Source organism: Haemaphysalis longicornis, unplaced genomic scaffold (genome assembly GCF_048455015.1).
Source record: "Haemaphysalis longicornis isolate Haplotype H1 unplaced genomic scaffold, Haemaphysalis longicornis Haplotype H1 scaffold_9, whole genome shotgun sequence".
NCBI classification, from domain to species: domain Eukaryota; kingdom Metazoa; phylum Arthropoda; class Arachnida; order Ixodida; family Ixodidae; genus Haemaphysalis; species Haemaphysalis longicornis.
The window spans coordinates 56,660,882-56,683,124 of NW_027526460.1; the positions used below are offsets into that span (position 1 = coordinate 56,660,882).

Below are 22,243 nucleotides of genomic sequence, written 5' to 3' on the forward strand. Positions count from 1 at the left end.
GCCCCTAACTATTTTAGGGCTCGCGCCTACAACTTGAGGAATGGCCTATCACGAACCGTGGCTAAACAAACGCCTATGTGCCAAGCCTCCGCGCCTCTGGCTTGCCGGAACCAAAACCTCAAGATTCGCGCTGCTCGCTCTAGCGCTGCTAATCATTCCGTTATTCATGCATCACTACATTTCAGAGGTTAGCAAGAATTTTTTACTGTGTTTGTACCGCACTTGCGGTACTCGCAAATTGTGTGTTAACATTCAGCTTTTTCCGCGAGATCGGCAGTCCATGGAGGTCACCAGTTGGGTACTGCGGCGATAGGAGAGGAGCATTCAAAACATATTTCCCGCGTCTCGGTGTGCATATGTGCTACGAACCTACGGGCAGCCAATTAAAATGAAACTTTAACTGTCAGTCATCCTGCTTGAGTACGCCAAGATTCTAATATAAAGTTGAAAGTCCTGCAGAGTTGCTTCGCGCTGCTGTGCACGTCCTTTCCTTCAGATGTTGAATTCTCGCTTCAAGATTGTTGCGCTGCACTTTGCATGCCATTAACGCGAAATTTATTCCTATTGTCTTGCAGTTTGTAGGAACAACGGACACTGCAAAAGACCTGCAAAGGCGCATCCAACTTGACGACGTTCACCTCTTGGAGGTGAAGGACCTGAAACTCAGAATCGAAGAGTTCCTACGCATCAAGTCGTCCGTAAGCGCCGAGCTTCGAGACCTCGAAAAGAAGCGACAGAAGCTGCAGGTCAGTAAAGCGATTTCTACTTCGAAATTTTTAAAAAGAGCGCGCTCGTGTCTTTGGTCACAAATTTTCGAGGACACCTAAACACTTCCTGTGATGTAGTGAATTTGAAAGCATTCGTGTCTTGCCGAGTGCTGGTGCGCGTTTCGGTATGATTAAAGTTTGCTCTTGCGTGTGGATGGTGGCCGCAAACTTGATACTTTTGAACCACATCGCTGAGTTTTCTTTATTTGAATCTATCCGGTAAGTGATGTCCATGAGGAGGTTTACATTTATTCGGTCTCACAACTCATCAGCCGTGTATTGCCGCAGTCCAACTTTGTGGTCCTTTTAAGAACCACTGGCAGTCGTCACTGAAATACCCTGTACAAGGAAGACACTTTTTCTCTGTTTGATTACAGGTCGAACTTTTCACCTTGACTCAGCACGTGGAAGAATCCAAGCGTGGCTACAATCAGAACCGCCTTGAGCTGGACCGCATCAAGCTGTCGTTGAAGCAAGCTGCCTATGCCCAGGAGGAACTGGGGAACCGTAACATACCCCTGCTTCGACCCCCTCTGAAGCTGCTGACGGGAGATGCACACCAGCTACACCTGCCGACACCGGAGCCACCTAAGTGTCAGATGCACTCCTGCTTTGACTACTCCCACTGCTCCCTCACGTCGATGTTTCCTGTCTACTTCTACCCAACCGACGACTCAGTGCTGGACTCCAATGTGAGGGCGTCAGTCGCCCAAGTGCTGGACACGAACGTCCAGACCACTTTTGACCCGAGCGTGGCTTGTGTATATGTCGTTATCCTTGATGGACACTTGCCTTTGAGTTCGCAAGTGAGTTATCTTCACCAGCTTGCACACTGGAATGGGGATGGGCGCAACCACGTCGTGATCAACTTGGGAAGTGCGACAACTTTCAGCGAAAAGCACGTGCAACGGGCAATCATTGCACAGCCGTCGGTGAGATCGTCGACTTTCAGGCGCAAGTTTGACATCGTTGTGCCTCCGGCGACGTTCACAAAAGAGCCGCAGCACGTGTGGGAGTTGGCACCTGTAATTATTCCGGCACGCCGACGGTACCTGTTAAGCTTTCATGGAAGGCCTGCATATGGCACAAACCTGACTGCTGCCGCTCGCACGAATGAGGTCGTGGTGAACGCCTTGACGCAAATGGCGGAGGGCTTCGACAACGAGTTGAACTTCAACTTCAGCTGTTCGGCCACCGAAGACGCGTTCGCCGTGCCAAACGAGTGGCTTCTGTGCGGGGACAACTCGACTAGAGCCCAGCTGCTGCGGCAGTCGACTTTCTCCATTGTGTTCGCCCCCCTCGGCGACTTTGTCTCAACTCACGTGTTTCTGACCCGGATTCGCGAAAGCCTCCAGAACGGGGCGATTCCAGTCATTGTGGGCGGAGACGCCGCAGAACTGCCATTCTCCGAGTTTGTTGACTGGTCGCGGGCGGCTCTGTTGCTGCCACTGGCTCGCGTGACCGAGCTTCACTTCATCCTGCGCACGTATCTCGACGTCGACATCGTCGAGCTTCGCCGGCGGGGACGTCTCCTCTGGGAGAACTATCTGGCCACGACCTCGCGCGTGATCAACACGGTGCTGTCACTCATTCGCACGCGGCTCGGAATACCGGCGCCGCCGGCCCACGAGGAACCGTCGCCCAGCGTCTTCAACAGCACTTTCCGTCCGCTCACGGTGGAGGCCGTGCCCAACACAGAGATCGACGAGATGCTCGGCCCCATCGAGCCGCCCTTTGCGTCCCTGCCTTACCAGCGAAACTTCAGCCTCACCCTCAACGAGCAGGCGAAGGTATGGAACGAGGACTTTGATCCGCACACCATGTACCCGTTCGGAGCACAAGACCCCCTGCTCCCCTCCGAGGCAAAGTTCATGGGTGAGTGCTTTTAGGGGCGTGCAGTCAAAGTGATCCGCACCTGCTCAGTAGTTGAGGATGCATCTTTCAGCTGCTGCTGCCGTTTTTCTCATGGAGCCGTAAAGCAAAAACGCCCACGAATTGATACCTTTATATGCATTACCCCCCCCCAGTGGTCGGAATTAATCATGAGCTTTTCCACTGTGGCATGCCTTGTAGTCGAGTTGTAGCTTCACAGCATGATCGTCCTTTGCCAGTGTGTGGTAATCTCTGTCTGAAGGATTCCCACAGGATTTTCACAGCATGTATGACAGGGTGGCTGCAAATTTCAGCATCAGGATTTAGCTTTATGATTAAAATTATTGGTTGATTGACTCTGATTGGTTGTAAGTGATTGGCTGGCATCATGCTTCTCTATCACACCTGGGCCAATGTTTGTGTCTGGGTATGTATGTACATATACAAGGCAACGCGCTTTGGTGATCCGCAAAATAGCTTAAATAACAAATGCAGCAGTCTCTGCCTTTCATCAAGCAGCAAACTGCACTGGCGTGAGTACTAATATTGGTTTCAGCAGTAATGTTGTGTACTGTGAAAGCCGGTATCTTCATTGTGACGCAGTAGCTACATCTATAGGTTACCTATCGCTGAAAGCTGTATTCAGGCTTCCAGGACATGTCTGTGGGTTATTCGTTACTAGATGTGTTGAATACTTTTTCTCCTTGCATCTTCTGGTTACTCCTCTGTTTCGCATTGCGCCCTGCAATGTTTTGCGTGTGCCGACTTCACAGGTTCCAGTTTTGGCTTCAGGCCTGTTGCCCAAGGGGCTGGTGGCTCTGGAAAGGAGTTCAGCGAAGTTCTTGGTGGGAACGTTCCGAGGGAGCAATTCACAGGCAAGAGTCTCTCTGTCTGTCGTGCATGGCTAAAGGTGCATGGTCTAGCACTAACTGCTGTGTGTGGCTCGATTTGAAAGCGGACTTGTAGGTTGTGCTGGAGGCTGTCCAGTTGTGTTTTTATAATGTTTTGTAGGGTGCGATCATCTAAGAAGGGAAACAGTAAAACACATAAAAGTTCATAGCTCAAGCTGAAAATTCGCATTTTTTTTTTCCTGGGGGAATTTCTTTGCATGGCATCCCCGGATGTTGCTTTTTAAGTTGAAGCTATATTCAGCTTAGTAGCCAGCTTGGGCGACAATAGTCTTGATTCTGTAACTATTACAAATATCCACAGGGCACTAGAATTCAGCATTGCCTTGTCAATAGGTGACTGTGTTGTGCAAAAAAAAGAAGCAAGCCACAGGCACAGAGCACTTGTGCCCGTCGCCTCCTTCTGTCTTTGTTCTTTTTTTGCACTACAAAAAGTCATAAGTTACCGCTGCCAACTAGTCCAAACCCGAACTTTGTCAATGGAGCCAAGAATCACACTATTGCACTAGTTCTTAGTAGTGGTGTCTCCAGCTGCTTAGCTTGACACAGGGGGAGTTTAGTACGCACGCCTCTGACCTGTTACAATGCGCATTTCTTGGCATCTTGCAAAGTCACACTTGAAGCAAGAAGAAAAAATGTTCTTATGCTAGCTTAGACAGATATACTGTTTTCATCATAATTTGTCTCATATTTCCTTCACAAACAACACGGTAGCTATTGATTCAAGAGGTGAATTATTATTGGAGAAAAAATGAGCAGGTGCTTGATTGTTTCACTTCTTGAAAAGCTCGTTGTGTCTCCCTGCCACGGCTTCAATGTGGCCTTGTCGTAATGAAGGTAACAGCAAACATCGACGGTGGGAGAGCCCAAGACCTTAGTTTTCCAGCAGAGCAGGGCTTGTGTCAGAAAACAGTCCTTAGCCAATTGTGTTCCACGGGAAGGAGGTGCCAAAAGGTAGCGGCTTCTGCACACACTTTGGCTAGCTCCATTTGTGGAGCGCATCCAAAACTGACTGTCGTGAATCGAACAGACCTAGAATACACTGATTTGGGTAAGCCTAAGTTGACGGCATTGTTTCCTTGCAGTCCTAGTTTTCAGCGTTGAAGACGTGATCTCAGCGCAAACAAGCCCGCCTTAATTTGATCTACTTGGCAGGCCGTAATTACTCCAGCTTGCTCTTTTATGCCAGTACCAGCTCGCTCGGGTCGTGCAAGTGTGCGGTTGTGTTAGGCCAGTTCCTCCCAACAACTGTGCAGTGGTGATGCTGACGTACGAGCGGGAGGCAGTGCTGATTGATTCGCTCCAGCGGCTGCACGGCCTGCCGCACCTGAACAAGGTTATCGTCGTGTGGAACAGTTTGAAGCCACCGTCCCCTGACCTGCGCTGGCCTGAGATTGGGGTTCCCGTTGAGGCAAGTTCTACAGCTATTAAACTTTTTTCTTTGTCCTATCTTCCCATTCTTCTTACTTCATCATTTCTATCCCTTCGGCTGCTGTTGTCTGAACTGCGGAGCTCACACGTTGCTTGCGAGTATTGCAAAGTCAAGATTGGCTCCCAATGCAGGGCAGAGTTTGTGTCAGAAAGCAATTGGGCTGTGGTTTTTAGCACACGATTGTTTGTTAAGCTTGATAAAGGGGAAGGCCTCACCATTTAGCTGTTTCAATAGCCGGTGAGACAAGCACAGTTTTTTTGCTTGCTATAAAAGCGTGCTGTAAAATCTTGCTATAAAAGCCTTTCGTCTTCTCTTTGCAGGTGGTGCGGGCAAAGAAGAACAGCTTGAACAATCGTTTCCTGCCCTTCTCATCTATTGAAACAGAGGCGGTGCTTTCGATGGACGATGATACTCACTTGCGTCATGATGAAATAGTGTTTGGATTCAGGTGAGGGCACAGAATTTTTTTTTTGTTTGTTTTGGCTTTGAAATGCATTTAACTACTTCTACACCTTTACAACATTTTCATTTAAACGGGTAGTCTCTCCTAAATAATTCTCCATTGAGAGGGCTTTCCTTGACTTGCTTTTAACACCAAGCAAGCTTTGTTGTGCTGTGCTTGTGTTGGGCTGTTTTTTGTGTATTTGTATGAAAGAATATTTCATTATTTGTGGTAAAATGTGGAAGTTTCGTCGGCTTTTGCTGCGGCAAAGAACTGTCGGAGTATGAACATTTTTATCATCGTAATGTTTGCTGGCTGCATAACATACCAAACCCAAGTTGTCCATTACAATTCCAGAAATTTTTTTTTAGTTGCTTTGCTTTGTGTCGTACTGTATTTTCATAAACTGTGCTAGTAACTTGAAATTGGCTGCTGTTGGAAAGACCTACCAGGGGTGCAATCTTGGTGTAAAACAGTGCAGAAAGATGACGGACAGAGAAGAAGTGCACAAGACGGCGACTTTTTTTCTATCGTCTTTTTGCTCTGTTTTACACTAAGATGAGCGACCAACTAACATAGCTTGGCATTTTTGTGCAATCTGTATTGAGAGTGGGGTGCAGAAATACTGTTTCTGGCTTGTTTGGGTGCATGGAAAACGGAGCGATCGCTGTGCTTGGGCGTTCAGGGTGTGGCGGGAGGCGCGGGACCGGATCGTGGGCTTCCCTGGCCGCTACCACGCCTGGGACGTCAACCACAAGTCATGGTACTACAACAGCAACCACTCGTGCGAGCTCTCCATGGTGCTCATGGGGGCGGCTTTTTTCCACAAGGTTTGTATGCGTGCGCTTTCTTTCTTTCCCCCGCTTTATTTTTTTGCTTTTGTTTTTGCTCTTGTTTTTACTGGTGACCGAGCATGTTCTCAGCTGTATTTTTTTTTTCTCTCGGTGAGGTTTTGACGCATGCAGCGGAGCATGGCGTCATGCTCCACTTGGCGCATGTTCAAACACCCACTTTCACGCACGCGCATGGATGTACTTGCCTGCCTCCTTTGGGCACCCTCCGCGGACGGGAAGAGAAGAGCAGGCATGTGATGTCAGGAAGGAAAGTGTCCTTTCAAATGGCATTGGTTATGATGCCCTGTGCGTTTGTTGTGGTCCTTTGCCAAGAACCGTCAAAGCTGATGTTGGTTGCATTGAGTGTGGCCAAAAGCAGATGTTGCTAGACAATTTCATGTCCATCCTTGTCTAACAAGATCAGAGAGTAGTATTTTTCTTCAGTCCGCAAAGAAGCAGCAGAATCCATACTTGCTACAGTGGTGCAATAAGTAGAACAGGCTCCTAGGTGTGAATTCGCAGGTTTGGTGCTCTGTCCGGGTAGATGGATTCAGTGGAGACAGGGTACTAGACTGTCTATGTGAATCTACCTTTCCTTTCTCAGTCGTCTTCGCGTTGGAAGCACTCTGGTGTGTATTCTTTTATTTCCCAGGTATGTGGAGTGGTTATGGCACAGCAGTTGAGTCGGGTGCCCTTGTAGGACTTAAAATTTGCTTCTAAGTGAATGGTTATTATTAATATAGAAGTTAAGGCAGGCAACAGAGCAGTTATCGTCACTTGTAATAACCGTTGCTCTGTCAGGCAGTTGTGCCCCTTGCTTGTTTTTCACAGCATATCGTCTGCATTTTTTCTGGCTTAAATTACTCAATCAGCACATAACTCGACCACCACACCACAAACATGCTTAAAAAGTTACCGAAGCGTTGAAGTAAGCTGGCCTAAATTGGTAGATTAGAGCATCACAAATATACAAGTATGCCACTCACAAAAACAGCGGCTTCTTATCTACGCAGAAAATGCCAAAAGGGTTAATGCAGGTGTCGACGCCCCGCATGCTTTCCTGCGCAACAGTTTATAGCATCATGTATTGCAAATGCATAGTGAAGCGGGATTGGTAGAGCTTGCCTAAGTGTTTTTCTGAAACAAACACAGAGTTGGGGACCTGTAAATGTAAAGTAAATGTATGCAGGGAAATTTTGCTGGTCATGCGCTTTTTAAAATACACAAACCCTAGCTCGCAAATAATTGCTTGCGTGCATGTGAACGCAAGAGCCTACCATACTGACTTACCAGAAGTGCACATATGTAATACAGCCAGCAGCAAATTCAGAAATTATTACTGCAGTTGACTTGAAAAAAGACAGCTGTCAACTTCAAATTTGCACATGTATTTTGTACAACTGCTCCCAAGTGGCAGTACCTCCTGGGAAAGCTTCGCTGGGTCATTAAAGGAGCCACGAAGACAATACACAAGTTTTTGTTATTGGAAAGATTTCGTGTTTTATAGTACCCCCAGCGCTTGTCCGAATGCAAACGATGCTTTATTCACTGAGAAATTAATTATTTAGGTCAAAATTTTAATTTTCCTGCTAAATTGTGCGTTTTCGTGGTCTGCAGTGACATCACAGGGCCTTGTTTACCGTTAGTGAACCTAGATGGCGCCACCCCACCGCGGCAAGCCGTCTTCTGCCTTTGGTTTGTTTGTGAACGTATTTGTACCTGGTTTGTTTTGTTCATGGAGACAATCGTTTCGTGAAACATGGTGCTCGCTCGACAAATACGGTCACGTAAGACATCGTCGCTTGCGTCAATCGGCCAGTGTCGTCTGAAACAACCCCAAAGCCCCGCAGTCCTGTGCAGCTCAACCAAGCATAGTGCATGCAGTACCAACAGCAGTACACATTGGTACTTCTATGTTTACGTGTGCTTTCGTAACTTCCGCTGTTTGTCCCACCATTCTTAGGGCTTTAAAAAGAATGCGCCCTTAATTTAAGCGCAAATAGCTCGTTCGACAAGCTTATAAGCTCTGCCAGAGTCCTTCAATGCTTTACTGGTCACGAAACTGCTCCGTAACTCAATGGGAGAGCTTCATATGCTGCGTTTGGCCGCCGCGCGGTGGCGCCACCCTCTCACTGAGGTCACTCCTCGGGCGGCGTTGCGCTGGCTCGAACGGCGGAGCCGCGGCGAGTTGTGTTTGTTTTGTGCGGGAAAAAAAATGTAACGTGCATCTCGCGCTCTTGTGATGCGACTTAAGTAGTGCAACGACGATGCCTAACATGTGTTGCGTCCCGGGATGTCGTTCCTTGTACAACGATACCACAGAAAATGTTTCCTTGTTCTGTTGACCGAGCGACGGGGAGCTGCGAGAGAAATGGAGGCGCGCCATTCCAAGGCAATAAACGGGAGATTTCAGCTTCGATTATAAGTGTGTGACAGCACGTGGAAATGCACTGTGTGTGAGAATGGAAAAAGCAATGTACCCTTTTTAGAGTATCGTGGACCTAGAATTGTACAAGGCTAACTTAAAGCCGGATTTTTGTCATATCAGTCAGGTTGTAGCAGTGCTTCATTACCTGTTTGCAGACTTGTATTACCTTGCCCTCAGGCTCGCGTGTAAAAAAGCTTTGGGACGTCCTTGTGCTTTTACTTTTCACATTTCCGCGAATTATCCCTTAGGGTTCGTTTTGTTTGTTTTGTAACCGCGCGTGGCCGATTCCGGTTTCTTATCTGACGTTTCAACCGGAGCGCCCGTTTGCTCTTTTTGTCGTACGTCCCGTCGGGCAGTATTGTTTGATATGAAAAGGGTGCCACCTTGTCGCCAACTTGATTTTTTGTTTCTTCGACAATGTTCTCCATCCGATTTCCATGGATCTGAAATTAATAATGTTCCGAGAGTAATGCCTGCATAGCAAACGCCGCGCAACTCACTTTATTGACGTTCATCTGTGCACGTCACACTGCGGACTGCTTCTTCGACGTTTGTGTTTCATTCTAGTCTTCTGTAGAACAGGAGCTCGCTAGCTCGCTGCGTGCAGAAAAGCTTTGTGTCGTTCTTGGCTACGTGGCAATATTCTGTTTCCTCCGTGTGCTGCACATCGCAGCGCGAAAAAATTAATTTTTGTATGCTGGACCACACTATTTTTTCTCCCTTCGTAACATTGAATTTTTGTTGCGTGTGATAAAATCAGTTTTATTGTTCTTTTTTCGCTTCCTGTTTTTGCAAGGATTCAAAGCGTGGAAGCGGAAAGACACATGGTGCAACATATATCTTCGTGTTTTTATCCTTTGCGTTTCTGCAGCGTTTTTAGATGTTCTCAAGTATGTACCCACTCATTAAAACGGCAATACTATTGGGCTATCTCTTTTAGTGTTCTGTGCATTCCAGAGAAATCAACGGATTCATTTAAGCGTAGTCTGAATGACGCGTACTTGGTTTCTTTCATTTTTTTTATTGTATTATCGATAGGCCCGCAGCAGTCTGTGACTACGCAACTACCGTATGTGTGGTATTTACAACTTTTGCTTTAAGAAAAAAAGCAACAGAGATTTAAAAATCCGAAAACACGACGGCGCAGCGCTTGTGCCAGAGCACGCAGAAGCCGTTGCCGTTCGCGGCCTAAGTCTACGGTAATTTACTACGAAAAATAAAACCCCATTGAAGGCAGGTGATGACTGGACTATTCACCGCTAACTATTACGAAAAAAAAACACACTAATCAGCGCGCAGACACCAAAAGCGGCGAGCGTTTGCACGCCAAGAGCAGGCCAATACGCCGCAAAAGCGGCGGCTGGATGACCTTCGTGCGGCGGTGGCGCCTGTATGGCGCGCGCGGTCCCTATATGAAACGAGTGCCGAAGTTTCGTGACCAGTAAAGCATTGAAGGATTCTGGCTCTGCCTAACTTGCGTTTGCTTTTGTCGCCCTCCGCCAATCGCAGAGCTGTCTGGTATGACATCATAGGTTCTGTTGCGGGAAATGAGCTAGTGGGTTGCATGGCCATTTTCTTTTTTTCCTAATTATGTAGCTTATTTGAGTGAAGTTTACGTTAAAAGTGGTGTCACTATGACTCTAACGAGACAATCTTTTGAATGAATCAAACTTGTCTTTTCTCTTCATGGCTCCTTTAATATCCGAGAGAGCTACAAAATGTGTAATCTTGCAGTTAACACAAAAAGCTATACAGCCTTTGTGTACTTTTAAGATGCAATGTATGCATGGCTGAACAAATTAAAAGCATTTCTTTAGGGTAAATAAACATTGGTGAAATGTTGCAGTAAGGCAAGTCATCGTTGGCCATTGAACAAAAGCTGAGAGAGCTACAAAATGTGTGGTCTTTCAGTTAAAAAGTTATTCAGCCTTTGTGTACCTTGAAGAGACAATGTATGCATGGCTGTAGAACAAATTAAAAACTTCTGTTAAGGTAAATTGGTGGAAAGCTATGGGACTGTGCTTACAAGTGTCGCACACTATTATGGTACCTCTACTGCTTCAGCCGATTATGCAAATCAATCCAGAGCCCTCCACTACGGCGTGCCTCATCGCCTGCGTTGTGTCGGCGCGTTAAACCCTACAATCAATAATATCGATTGTGGAAATAGAGCATACGTAACTTGTGACTCACCCGAATGATTAAGTTACAAAAGCGTTGTCATCGCTGCAGTCCAGTGTGCTAATCCTTGTGTCCCTGTGCCCCACGCAGCACTACTCGTACCTGTACACCTATGTGATGCCCCAGGCCATCAGGGACCAAGTGGACGAGTACATGAACTGCGAGGACATTGCCATGAACTTCCTGGTCTCGCACATCACCCGTAAACCGCCCCTCAAGGTGAGAAGGCCAGGCATCGCATGTCACTGGCCACGGTTGCTGGCGTTTTGACCCCCCGAGGAAACCGGCTGATGACATCGTTTCATGTTGCTCCGTATCACCCCAGGTGACATCGCGGTGGACCTTCCGGTGTCCAGGGTGCACGGTGTCGCTGTCACTGGACAACTCGCACTTCGAGGAACGGCACACCTGCCTGAACTTCTTTGTCCGGGTGTACGGCTACATGCCGCTCCTGTACACGCAGTTCCGGCTCGACTCGGTCCTCTTCAAAACGCGCATCCCGCACGACAAGCAGAAGTGCTTCAAGTTCATCTGAGTCACTCCTCGTCACAATCATCGCTCCATGCATGCGAGGCTCGAGTGACGGCCGATTGGTGGGTGAGTGTCATGTTCGATTGTCGTCGCTTTATTGCAGCGCGGACAAGCTGCTAGTACAGCCAACTCCCGTTAATACGAAGTTCACGGGGCCGCGAAAAACATTGAATTAAACAAACTTCCAATTAACCATATAGAACAAAATAGACATTTTATTAGTTTGAGAGCTCACTGTTTATAAAAAAAAATTTGGTAGTGGTTGTTTGCTTCTGCTGCAAAATTTTGCTGTGGGAAGTAAACTCTGCAGACTCTAGGTGCATCCGAGTGCTTCTTCTTCATTATTCTCTGCAGCAAAAAAACGCTGCAGGAGACGAGACAAAGGAGCCAGCGTGCTACTTGAGCTGTTACACTGTGGTAAACTGCTGCGGTGACGGCAATACTACGAGTGTGGCACACAAAGTTGTTTTTACACTTTAAAAATAGCAAATTTATCAAACCTTCTGATCTTCTTGAGTCTTCAGATGAAAAAATAACTTAATTAACCGATATTCAGACTTTCAACTTCCAATTACTGGGAATTTTTTTCATACAATTGCATGCGGAGCTGGCGGGACCCTCACTTCACTTCCAATTCGTATTATCGGGAGTTGACTGTGGTTCATTTGCTTGAATGAAACTTTTTGTCGGCAGCTTGCCGATTGCGCAGCAAGATGTGTTACGGGTAAAGTCTGCTGGACTAGGGTGCATAACAGGAATAACAATAAATGAGGAGGAGGGTAAAATGAGCATGTAACGTGCGTGCACGTATATGAGTTTTTTTTTTTTTTTTTTTAACCACAAATGTCATTTTGTTTGCAGATGGGGATCCACTTTGGCTGAGCCTGTTGGTTCATCATGTTTCTACTCCATGAGCCTACACACATACGCCGTATTCAGGTGGTCGCTTTGGAGCGCTCTGGAGCACTCTGAAAACAGGCTGCACGTTTAGGTGGCCGAAATTGAACGCTTGAAGTATGTTCGGTTGGTCATCTCAGAGCGTAGTCCTCCGATTCGAAGCGCCTCCAACTGCTCTGACTCCGAAGTGGGAGCACCGCTGAGATCTGGACGCGAGCGATCACGTGCCACCGGCTGCTGCGGTGGTCACCCATGGGCCGCCGAGTTGGACAATTGCTTCAACTTCGCTGCCACGGCACGGAAGCCTTGCCAGCTGCTTGTCGTCGGAGTGTTTAGTCAGGCGTGGTATTTTTGCTTTTGACGCGAAATCGCACCATGCATACGACAGACACACAGACACAGTTGCAAATGCGACCCACATGGTGCCAATGGCGGCGGCATAATTGTGTCAGCCATGAAGCGGCGCAGGTAGCTCGAGCAGGGTGTCTAGCGACCGGGAAAACAGGGAAAAGTCAGGGAATTTTGAGCCACCGGGAAAAGTCAGGAAATTGTCAGGGAATTTTTCAATCAAGTACTACCAGTCAGGGAAAACCACTTCGGGGCCTGCCCACACTTTTAGAATAGGGGAAACCAGTGTTCGAGGCCCCCAAGAAGTTACCGAACGCAACACGTTCGTGCGCGACGAAAGCGTGAACCGCATGAAACGTTTTCTGGTTCTTCTGCAAGTGAAAACGCGCCGCGCACGCCTGAGTAACGCCGCCGCGGAAACCACCCGCACGGTGTGTGCCGAGCGGCAGGCGACGGCAACGCGGCGGCAGCACCAGCCGCGGAGTAGTGCGGTAGCTTATTTAGTGACGCTAGGTAGCTCCAACGGCCGTATTTGTCGCTCTTTAAAATGCTACTCAAGGCACAAACGCACTTGCTTGTGCAGGAAAGGAGCCACCGCAGGCACGAAATCGTCGACGCGGCCGTGAAAATACCGCGCACGAATTGCTAGCAGAAACTCGCCGTGCGGTTCACGCAGCTCGCAGCTTGCTTAGGTTGCTGGGTGCACTTGCGCAGAGGGACGATTTGTGTGGGGCCCAAATCACACGCACAACGCGCTTTTTTTTCCAGCCAATTTTAAAACGCAGCGCTTTTCGGGAGCTAATCTTGAAAGAACTTCTTTCTTATGGCCTCAGGAGCCAGAATTACATAATCAAAAAGGAACATGACATAGCTTAGCATGAACCGCATGCGGCGTTTTCTGCTCGCGAAAACGCGCCGCGCACGTCACAGGCGCGCTGACGCTGCCACGGAACCATGGACGCGGAACCACCCGCACGCTGCGCGCGGTGCTGCCGGCGGCGGCTTCGACTGCAAAGTTCGAGCGACCGCTTCTAAGCGCTCTCTAAAATGCCGCACAAGGCATGCACGAAGTTGCTTGTGCGGTAAAGGAGCCTATAAAGTGGGCGAAAACGGTACTATAAAACATCATCCGCGCCGCTAGTGGAAGCACCCATGCAATACCTGCCGGGGCGGTAAGCCTAAACATCTCAGGCGGAGCCAGTCGACTATCTCGAGCACTTCGAAACTGCCGCCATGAGGTGCGCGGCTCCCCATTGGCGCATGTCATCAGGCTCCTCCCACTGCCGCGCGCGACGCGCGTCATTTTTTTAGCGAGGTAGAAGGTGCCGCGCGCGCGAATCGTCGACGCGGGCGTCAAGAAATCGCACGCGCAACGCCGACGTGCCCGAATCGCGTGCAAAAACGCACCATGCGGTTCACGTTGCATGTCGAGCCAGGGCAATCAAGAAAAAAAAGCAAAAGGTGCTGGCTGAAGCGCAACTTGAAGCTTCTATCCCGAGAGATGAAATAAACTCTCTGAAGCCGTAACTAAAGGGAAGCAAACCTCAAGCTAAACGAGCAAACTGAAGTCATTCAAAGTGCATTTTGAGAAGTAGGGCACTTGCAACAAATGTGTTTTTCCCTACAATAGAATGTCTTTTCTCTACGCTTTTTATATGCTTCACTGACCATTTCCACAGAATGGCGCCTGTTGTATAGGTCAGGGAATTTCGACGAAAATGGTCATGGAAAACATGGAAAAGTCAGGGAAATTGAATTAGGCAGTTTGCTAGACACCCTGTCGAGCTACCACTCCTTACTGCTCTCCAAAATGAACTTCAAGCCGCAAATAAAGTTCTACATGCGCGAAAGGTGCCAATAATGTTGCAGAAAATAGCTGTGTGAATCACCATTTGGGACCTTTGTAAAAATGGCCACGAAATATCTGCTGTGACGATAAGCCTAAACATCTCTAGGTGGCCCGCTTGGCTACTCATAACGCATTTACATTTGTTTGGAAATGGCACCACAGGAGCGCTCCGCCCTATTGGCACAAGTAGCTCACGACACTGCGGTACTGACCACGTCACAGCGCCACGTTCACCTGCTGCTCAGAAATCGAGTAAAGCGTTCAGTTTGGGAGTAACGTCCCGCGCTCAGATTGGGAGGGGCCTGTGCATCCGAGTGCTCTGAGCCAGAGGATCAGAGCGACCACCCGAATACCGCATCAGAGTTGCACTGGCAACCTGTCATCGTGGTTCTGCATAAATGCGCAGTTAACATGTATTGGTCTGTATGTTCTGTTAGTGGTAAAAGCATGGCTTGCAGTGCCATTATTTCTCGGCTTCTTGCCGCAGAGGAGGTTGGCACACACTTGCCGAAGTGCAGAGGAAAGCTCCAATTGTGCTTTGTTGCTGCATGCACTTTTGTTGTTTATCAGAACAGCACTGGTGCTGTCATCGTAAAGATGGTACATGAAAGGTGCCATTGGTGGTGTGTGCAACAAAATGCCAATGATCTAAATTCCGCCTTAGGTGAACAGTTATAGGGTAAGCTGGAGTTGTCGCAACAACTCTGGCTCATTGATTGTATGGTAGTATGGGCCATGTCCAATCCTTGTATTTTGCAATTTTATTTTTAATTGCATTTTATCGCATGAACTGTGGGAAGTGCTAGTTACTACAACGCACATGTGGTCAAGTTAAGAAAGAAATTAGCTTTTTTTATGGTGTGTTTAGTTTGACGAAGCCCATGACTTGGGACATGAAGTTCGCATAACTTGCTTACAGATTGCTGTCAATATAAGTTCAGCGAGAGGAATTTTTTCCCTCTGTCTTAAAGCATGCTAATGGAGTTGCATTTTAAGTCGGGACTCTTGAATCATTTATACTAGTAAAGTGTCGTTTTAAACTTATAAGTGTGAGTCAACTATTGTGCTGCCAATTAAGCCTTTCAGCTTTTCTTACGTAATGCACGGCCACATTCATTTCGTATTGGCAACGAAGCATTATCTTGTGTACAGTCACACCCGGTTATAACGAACAATGTGATTCAACTCGTTTTGTTCACTATAAAAAGTAGTTCGTTATAACCAAACTCGCATATAAAGAACTCCAGTATCAAATTTGTATCAACAATGTAAGCAGTTGATTGAAAACGCGATAACGAAAGAAAGACCGTGCCACTCACCATGAATAATAACCTACTCCAAAAGAAATTTTTTGCTGAGAAATGTGCACCTATTTGCAGTAAGCAGTGATTTTCACCTGAACATTGAATTTAGCACCATCAATGAGAATTGCAGTCCTGACACGAGACATCATTTTGATGAACCCCAGTCCACTTCCGAGTATTTCGGCTCAGTATCGCCATAGCACATCGTTAGCAGAAAGGGCTTTTTGCAACGTCCGACGAGGGCGATGGCACTGGCACCAGACGTCATCACATCAGCAATAATTTCAGAATCCAGTGGGCTCACTGTCACAGCAACATCATCGTCAACCGTCAAAATTCCTTGAAAGCAACTTTTTCTGACAGACCATCCAGAGTATCAGCGAGTTCTTCCCAAAGCGTAACAATATTGCTGTCAGCTTGCACCGCACTCGCAACTTCTGCGCCCTCTTGACACAGTCTAGCGTGGCGGAAGCAGTTGTGAATTGTGTCTCATGTCACGTCTTGCAAGGCGCAGCTGATCATCTCAGTTGCAGGCAGCAAATTAATCTCCATTTCGTCATTTACCAGCGGATTGCTCCCGCTGCTCCGTTTCATGGAAGCACGGGCGTGCAGTGCTGCGGCCCGGAGGCTAGGTGCAGCCGGCGCAGGAGTGCGTTGGTGGGAGTTTGGTGGTCGATAGCACGCGCTGAGAGTTCGATATATCCAATGGTATTCGTTGTAGAAATTCATTCTACGTGCATAATGGCGGAAGAATTCTGAATGTTCATTATGAAGAATAATTCGCTCTATCCGAGTTCGTTATATCCGGGTTAGCCTATATTCTTATTTCGTTGTGCAGTGGAAAGAGAAGTAGTTGATGTGTACAGATGTCCGAATTACCTTTTGTCATCCTCGGTGTTGTTTTCATTGATTGCACATTGGAAAGTGTCAACAGACCATTGCCCATTCACTAGCAAATAATCACAGTGACACAGAGTGGCGCAGAATACAGTGCTATTGCATATTTAATTATTCTGTTCTGTCAAATAAGAGCAGGGATCTGTCACTGTCCCATATGTTCTAGCTGTGTCTTCAGTTGGATCTCCTTGTGAGTATGTTGCCTTTAATGCAAACCATCACAACCATTTAGACTTGCATATGGGGTCTTTTCTCACCAGGTGTTTTCGCCCGAGAAGTTTAAAAACATTCTCAGCTACACTTTGGGTTTTTATTCATGCCTCTAGTCACATGTACAAGGTGTGTAAATGTTTAGTTTGAAGCAACTGTTGTGTGCAGTTGCAGTTCTTACTTTGGAACTTGTCTTCTTGTTTCCGGTTGAAGCATACTTTGATTCATGTGTCAAGGTTCTTTTGTGCCAACTTTTGTTTCCCCTTTGCCTGCCCCCTCTTTTTCTTGTTTTGTTCCATGGCAAACGTGTAAAGTCGTTTTTTGTTCTTCGATGTTTCCTTCAGGGTCACTGCCTAAACTTGTCAGAGGAAGGTATCCACACTAGGCACGTGACAAAGAATGATGTGTGTGAGGCAGAGGCTGCAGTCAGTGTGTCATAGCAGCAGAATCGTGCAACGGTGGTTCAGTGTAAAGCTTTGGACTATGTGAAGGACGTTGGTGAATCGGGTTGTCACTATGGCGGTTTGTAGCATTGTTAGTTGCATAGTTCTCATCATCTCTTTAGCGGCAATTTGCTTATGTACAATGCCTTCCGAGTGTTTCATGACTAGTGAGACAGCTTTTGAAGGAATTTGTTGCCTTAGCAAGTGGCCCATACAAGCCAAGACCTTACGCAGAATTTCAACTAACGCACACAGTTAGATAACAGTACTTCTATGGTTTGTCCACAACAAAAAGATTCCTACAAAATGCTGTTCTGTCAATGCAAAAATGCATTTTGTTGAGTCTTCTGGATCTTCCTCACCTGCTGCTCTGCTTATATTGATAATTTGCTACAGAAGAATGTGAAAGATATAAGCAGCAAAAGCGCTATTTGCTATTGAATGAGTACCCTGTAGTAACAATAATGTGATTTTATCGGATCTGCAGAAGCTGTAAAGTATCGTGGTTTCAGGATAAAGGCTTGAAAAGTTCTAAATGATGACAGAAGTTGAAAATGAAGTCAGTGAAGAAATCATCAGTGTGTTTTGCTCTCTCATACACATTTGTGAGCTGTTTATCAACATTGAGAGAAAGTGGCAAAAAGAGTTTCCACTTTGTGCAAGTGAAAAGCAATACAAGGCTTTGTGGCTATCTCTACTTGGAAGTGTGCAAATCACTGCAAGGTGATGTGAAGGAAGACCACAGCCGGTTTTAGCAATAGAATGTGCACCGAAGATATTTTTGTACAGATAGAGTGAAGTGCGTGTACTCCTCTTTTGGAACTTGTGTGTGTTCTAACAAATCATGAGGAGAATCATTTGTGATGCCAGCTAGCTACCTCTGCAAAGAAGGAATCAACCTGCAGGTACAATCTTCGCAGTTTACCGCTGGCGTTGAATGGCAATCCACCGATCTGATTTGCTCCTTATTCAGGGCCAGTCTGCAGAACCGTGCGCAGATTGTAAACCCACAAAGACCTGCTTTGGCTGTCTTCAGTGAATGTTTGATGTGCGTAACACACATATTCTAGCATTGCTGTAAATATTACAATAATACGATGCTGTGTCCTGTTTGCTGCTGTTTTGTCCGCACATTTGAATGTCTTTGTAGGGGCCGAAGTTGCATTTTTGCCTGCAGTTGTGCCGTGTAGTATACAGTACTTTGTTTGCTGAGAAATGTGCCCTTGTCAACAATCGTTTGTCGTTGCAGAGTGTGAACAGCTAAAGTGGTTGTGTGTTTGTGCATCCATGTTTGAACCCCTTTTGACTTTCATGGCTGTTCGCCGCAAACAACTGTCTTCCATTCCAAGATGCACAGCCCAGCTTTTACCGGCACGATTCCTTTCAACGCATCATTGTGGAAATGCCGGGGTGTTATAGCATGTAGTGTGCAGTGTTTGAAAGCTATTACCAACACTCACAAATTTAGCTTTGTATGCCATTGAATGGTTTGTCTCTCTGTGTCTATGAGTAGAGGAATGTTTCCCGTTCTGTGCACAATGCCTGTTGAACTGAACAAATTTTGTTTTTAGTTATCACAATGTGTTTAGACCAAATTTAGGTCGCCAACCTTGGAGTTCATGCACAACTACAGGGGGAAATAAACAGTATGTTTTGCAGGTGGGAGTGGTATAGAAGGCTACTACTTAACACTTATCTTTATTCTCCAAACAAGTTTTTTTGAGACCCATTTTTTTCTAAATTGCTTGAAATATAAAATTGGTCTTACAGATGATTAGGGCAAAGTGTTAGTGCTTTCAGAACAAACATATTGGCACACACCTTTCCCTTCAAGACCAGTATTGGTAAATAAACACATGCTTTCAGATGCGTTTGTGGCTGTTGTGATTTTCTACCAAAATGTTGGGAAATTGAGAATGTGTATTAGTATTAGCACCACAGTAATCCTCATGTGCAGGCAATATATTTGCCCAAATGCCTTACCTTGAATGGCGATTTGTGTGTGAGAAAATGGCAGGGGTATGGCCCTACCTTCCACGGTGATTTATGGCCGAGAAAATGGCAAGAATATAGCCCTACTTTTGGCGGCGATTTATGGCTGGGAAAAGAGAACATATAGCTCTACATTCAGCGGTGATTTATCACTGAGAAAATGGCAAGGGTTTCTTACCGCCAGCGGCGATATATGGGTTAAAAAATGGCAATTTTCACCCATTTTCTCAGCCATAAATTACCGCCTTACTTGTAGCAGCAATTTGTGGCTAGGAAAGTAGGGATGTAGCCTTGCATTTGGTGGCGATTTATGTCTGGGGAAATGCAAAGGTATAGCTTTACATACGGCAGCAATTTGTAGCCTGCTTTCAAGGGCAATTTATGGCAAGGTGCCTTACCTTTGGAAGCAATTTATAGCAGGGAAAATGGCAAGGGCATGAGCCTTACCTGTGGCGGCGATTTATGAGTGGGGAAATGACAATATCCGCTTACATACGGTGTCAATTTATGGCTGGGAAAATGGCAGGGGTACAGCCTTATATTCGGCGGCGATTTATGGCTGGGAAGAAGGCAAAAGTATCACCTGGCGATTTGAGTGGGAAAATGGTACAGTGGAACCCCGCTGGTACGTCCCCCGAACTTACGACGACCCACTTCTTACAACGAATCACCGCGGTCCCTGCAAACTCCCCATAGAAACTGTATTAACCCCGATGATTTGACGCTGGAGTGCACGCAATCAGCTTCATACGATGGACTGTGCCGCGGATAAACCATCGCTTTTCCCATATTTTACACCGCTCCGCCGCCTCGTCCTGACCTTCTTTATCCTTGACCCCCGTTGGACGCTGCTTAATGTGCAAAAATCCGCAGGCAGCCCAGGCCACTTGCTGAATACACGCGAGCAAGCAGGCACGAAAACAGCTATGTGTTGAGCACTATGACCCAATAGCTACGGCACAGGTACTCGTGAGCGAGAGTTAATGTGCGACGGCCCACGCGGCTACAGTTCGCCAACGCGCCAACCGTGAGAAGTCGAAGTTCAGGTGGCAGGTGGATCGTGAATTTGAAGCTCCCATTTAGCCGCCGACGAACGCGAAAACACATACGACGCAAAACCATGGGGATGACCGAACAGCCGCTTTCCCCGCCAGCTCGATCCAAGTTTCTTCCTTTCACGACGCTCTTTCTGCCTATATCTCTGCTCTTTGCTTATCAGTGTATTTCAAAGCCCCGTTGTCACTCCGCTCTTTTCTTTGCTAGAGTGCCTCAATTCACGTGCATCCGCTGCAAGGGTGGAGCAAAATACAGGAGGCGATTGGTGGAAACGCGTACCCTCTGGCATTGCCATTTTGGGTCACTCACTGGCCGCCGCAGCAAGTCACTTATCAAGACCGCGCTATAATTTTCGCTGCAACACAGTTTACTTGTGAAGGTTGAATTAACTTATCTATTTCGCATTGGTGGGTCTTGTGGGACACGAAAACAGCTATGTGTTGAGCACTATGACCCAATAGCGACGGCACGGGACCGTTCAAAGGGTGTCTCCACCATGGACGGCAATGCCGTTGTTTGTCTTGGCCGTTCATTTCGCTTGGCCTTGGCAGTTTCACACCTGCCTTTTGCCCTCTCAATTTGCTCGACCACACCAACCTTATATCACGTAGCGCACGGCGCTTGGCTGGCGGGCTAGCTGGACAACATAAAGGGGAGGGGGGCGCAACATAGGCATTGCTTTTCTTAACTTAGGATTTCAACTAAAGGCTCGCAAATCACACGAGAACACGCTAGATGTAGTAGTTTAAACAAGTTTTTAGGCCACCTGTTGTGTTAGACCATCTACTAGGCAAGCATTTACCCGCGCCCCGGTCGTACGACACCCCGGCCATACGACGCTTTCTCGTGGTCCCTTGAAAGTCGTATTATCGGGGTTCCACTGTAGTAGTATAGCCTTACGTTGGGCGGTGATTTATGGCTGAGAGAATGGCAAATGGCAAAGGAGAGAATGGCCTCACCTTTGGCGGCAATTCATAGCTAGGAAAATAGCAGAGATATAGCCTTACGTTCGGCAGCAATTTACGGGTGAAAATGGCAAGGGTATAGCCTTATAGGCCTTACCTTCAGCGGCAATTTGTGGCTGGGAAAATTCAAGTGTATGCTGCTGTATGGCTGACAAAATTTGGCAGGGGTATAAGCCTTACCTTCAGTGACAATTTATTGTTGGGAAAGCACTAGAGTATAAGCCTTACATTCGGCAGCGATTTATGGCTGGAAAAATGGTGAGGGTATACGTTCGGCGGCGATTTATGGCTGGGAAAATGGTAAGGGCCGGTATTCAGAGTCATATAGTCATAGTCAGTTTTATTTGCGCGAAGAGTTTACCACCCAGTGGTGCCACTGGGTGAACAAACGTACACTTTTCTGTCTAGTCGTACATACGTGTGCCTGGCTAGGCAGAAAGGTGCATGTACCATATGGCTACCCTGCACGTGCTGGCCTGGTGGGCAGAGGAAGCGTGACAACACAATAAATTAATTACAGGTATGGAAGGAGGAAAGAAAGAAACAAGATGTTACACAGCAACATAAACACAAAGGGACATTGACAAGGTACAGAAAGAGGGGACACACAAGGTCCTAGGACACAGAAACAATGTGGACACGGGCCAGCTACAAAACAATGTCCATGGCAAACCGTGAGGGGGAGCTCGCCGACAAAAGGCGCGCATACCGGCGAGTCCTAACCCAAGAGTCCCTGGTTTGATCCTTGGCCAACGAAGAAGCGATTTTCTTTTCACAGCCTCTGCTTGCACTGAGCAGACCGCCTACATCATCGGTCACGTGAACGGGTAAGTATTCGATTAGTAAAGACTGTGCTAATCGAAAGTTAAAGTTCACCGACACTTGGAC

At 47.1% G+C, this 22,243-nt stretch overlaps 1 protein-coding gene across 1 annotated transcript; it reads left to right on the plus strand.

The window, feature by feature from the left end:
- Positions 1–40: 40 nt before the first annotated feature.
- Positions 41–19,209, plus strand: LOC144152199 (exostosin-3-like). Its single transcript, XM_077683427.1, has 10 exons — positions 41–187; positions 576–746; positions 1,145–2,642; positions 3,413–3,514; positions 4,804–4,958; positions 5,300–5,427; positions 6,107–6,251; positions 10,954–11,082; positions 11,189–11,460; positions 12,256–19,209. Exons 1-9 carry the CDS (start codon positions 41–43, stop codon positions 11,396–11,398), a joined length of 2,685 nt encoding a protein of 894 aa, XP_077539553.1. The 3' UTR covers positions 11,399–11,460; positions 12,256–19,209.
- Positions 19,210–22,243: the final 3,034 nt, after the last annotated feature.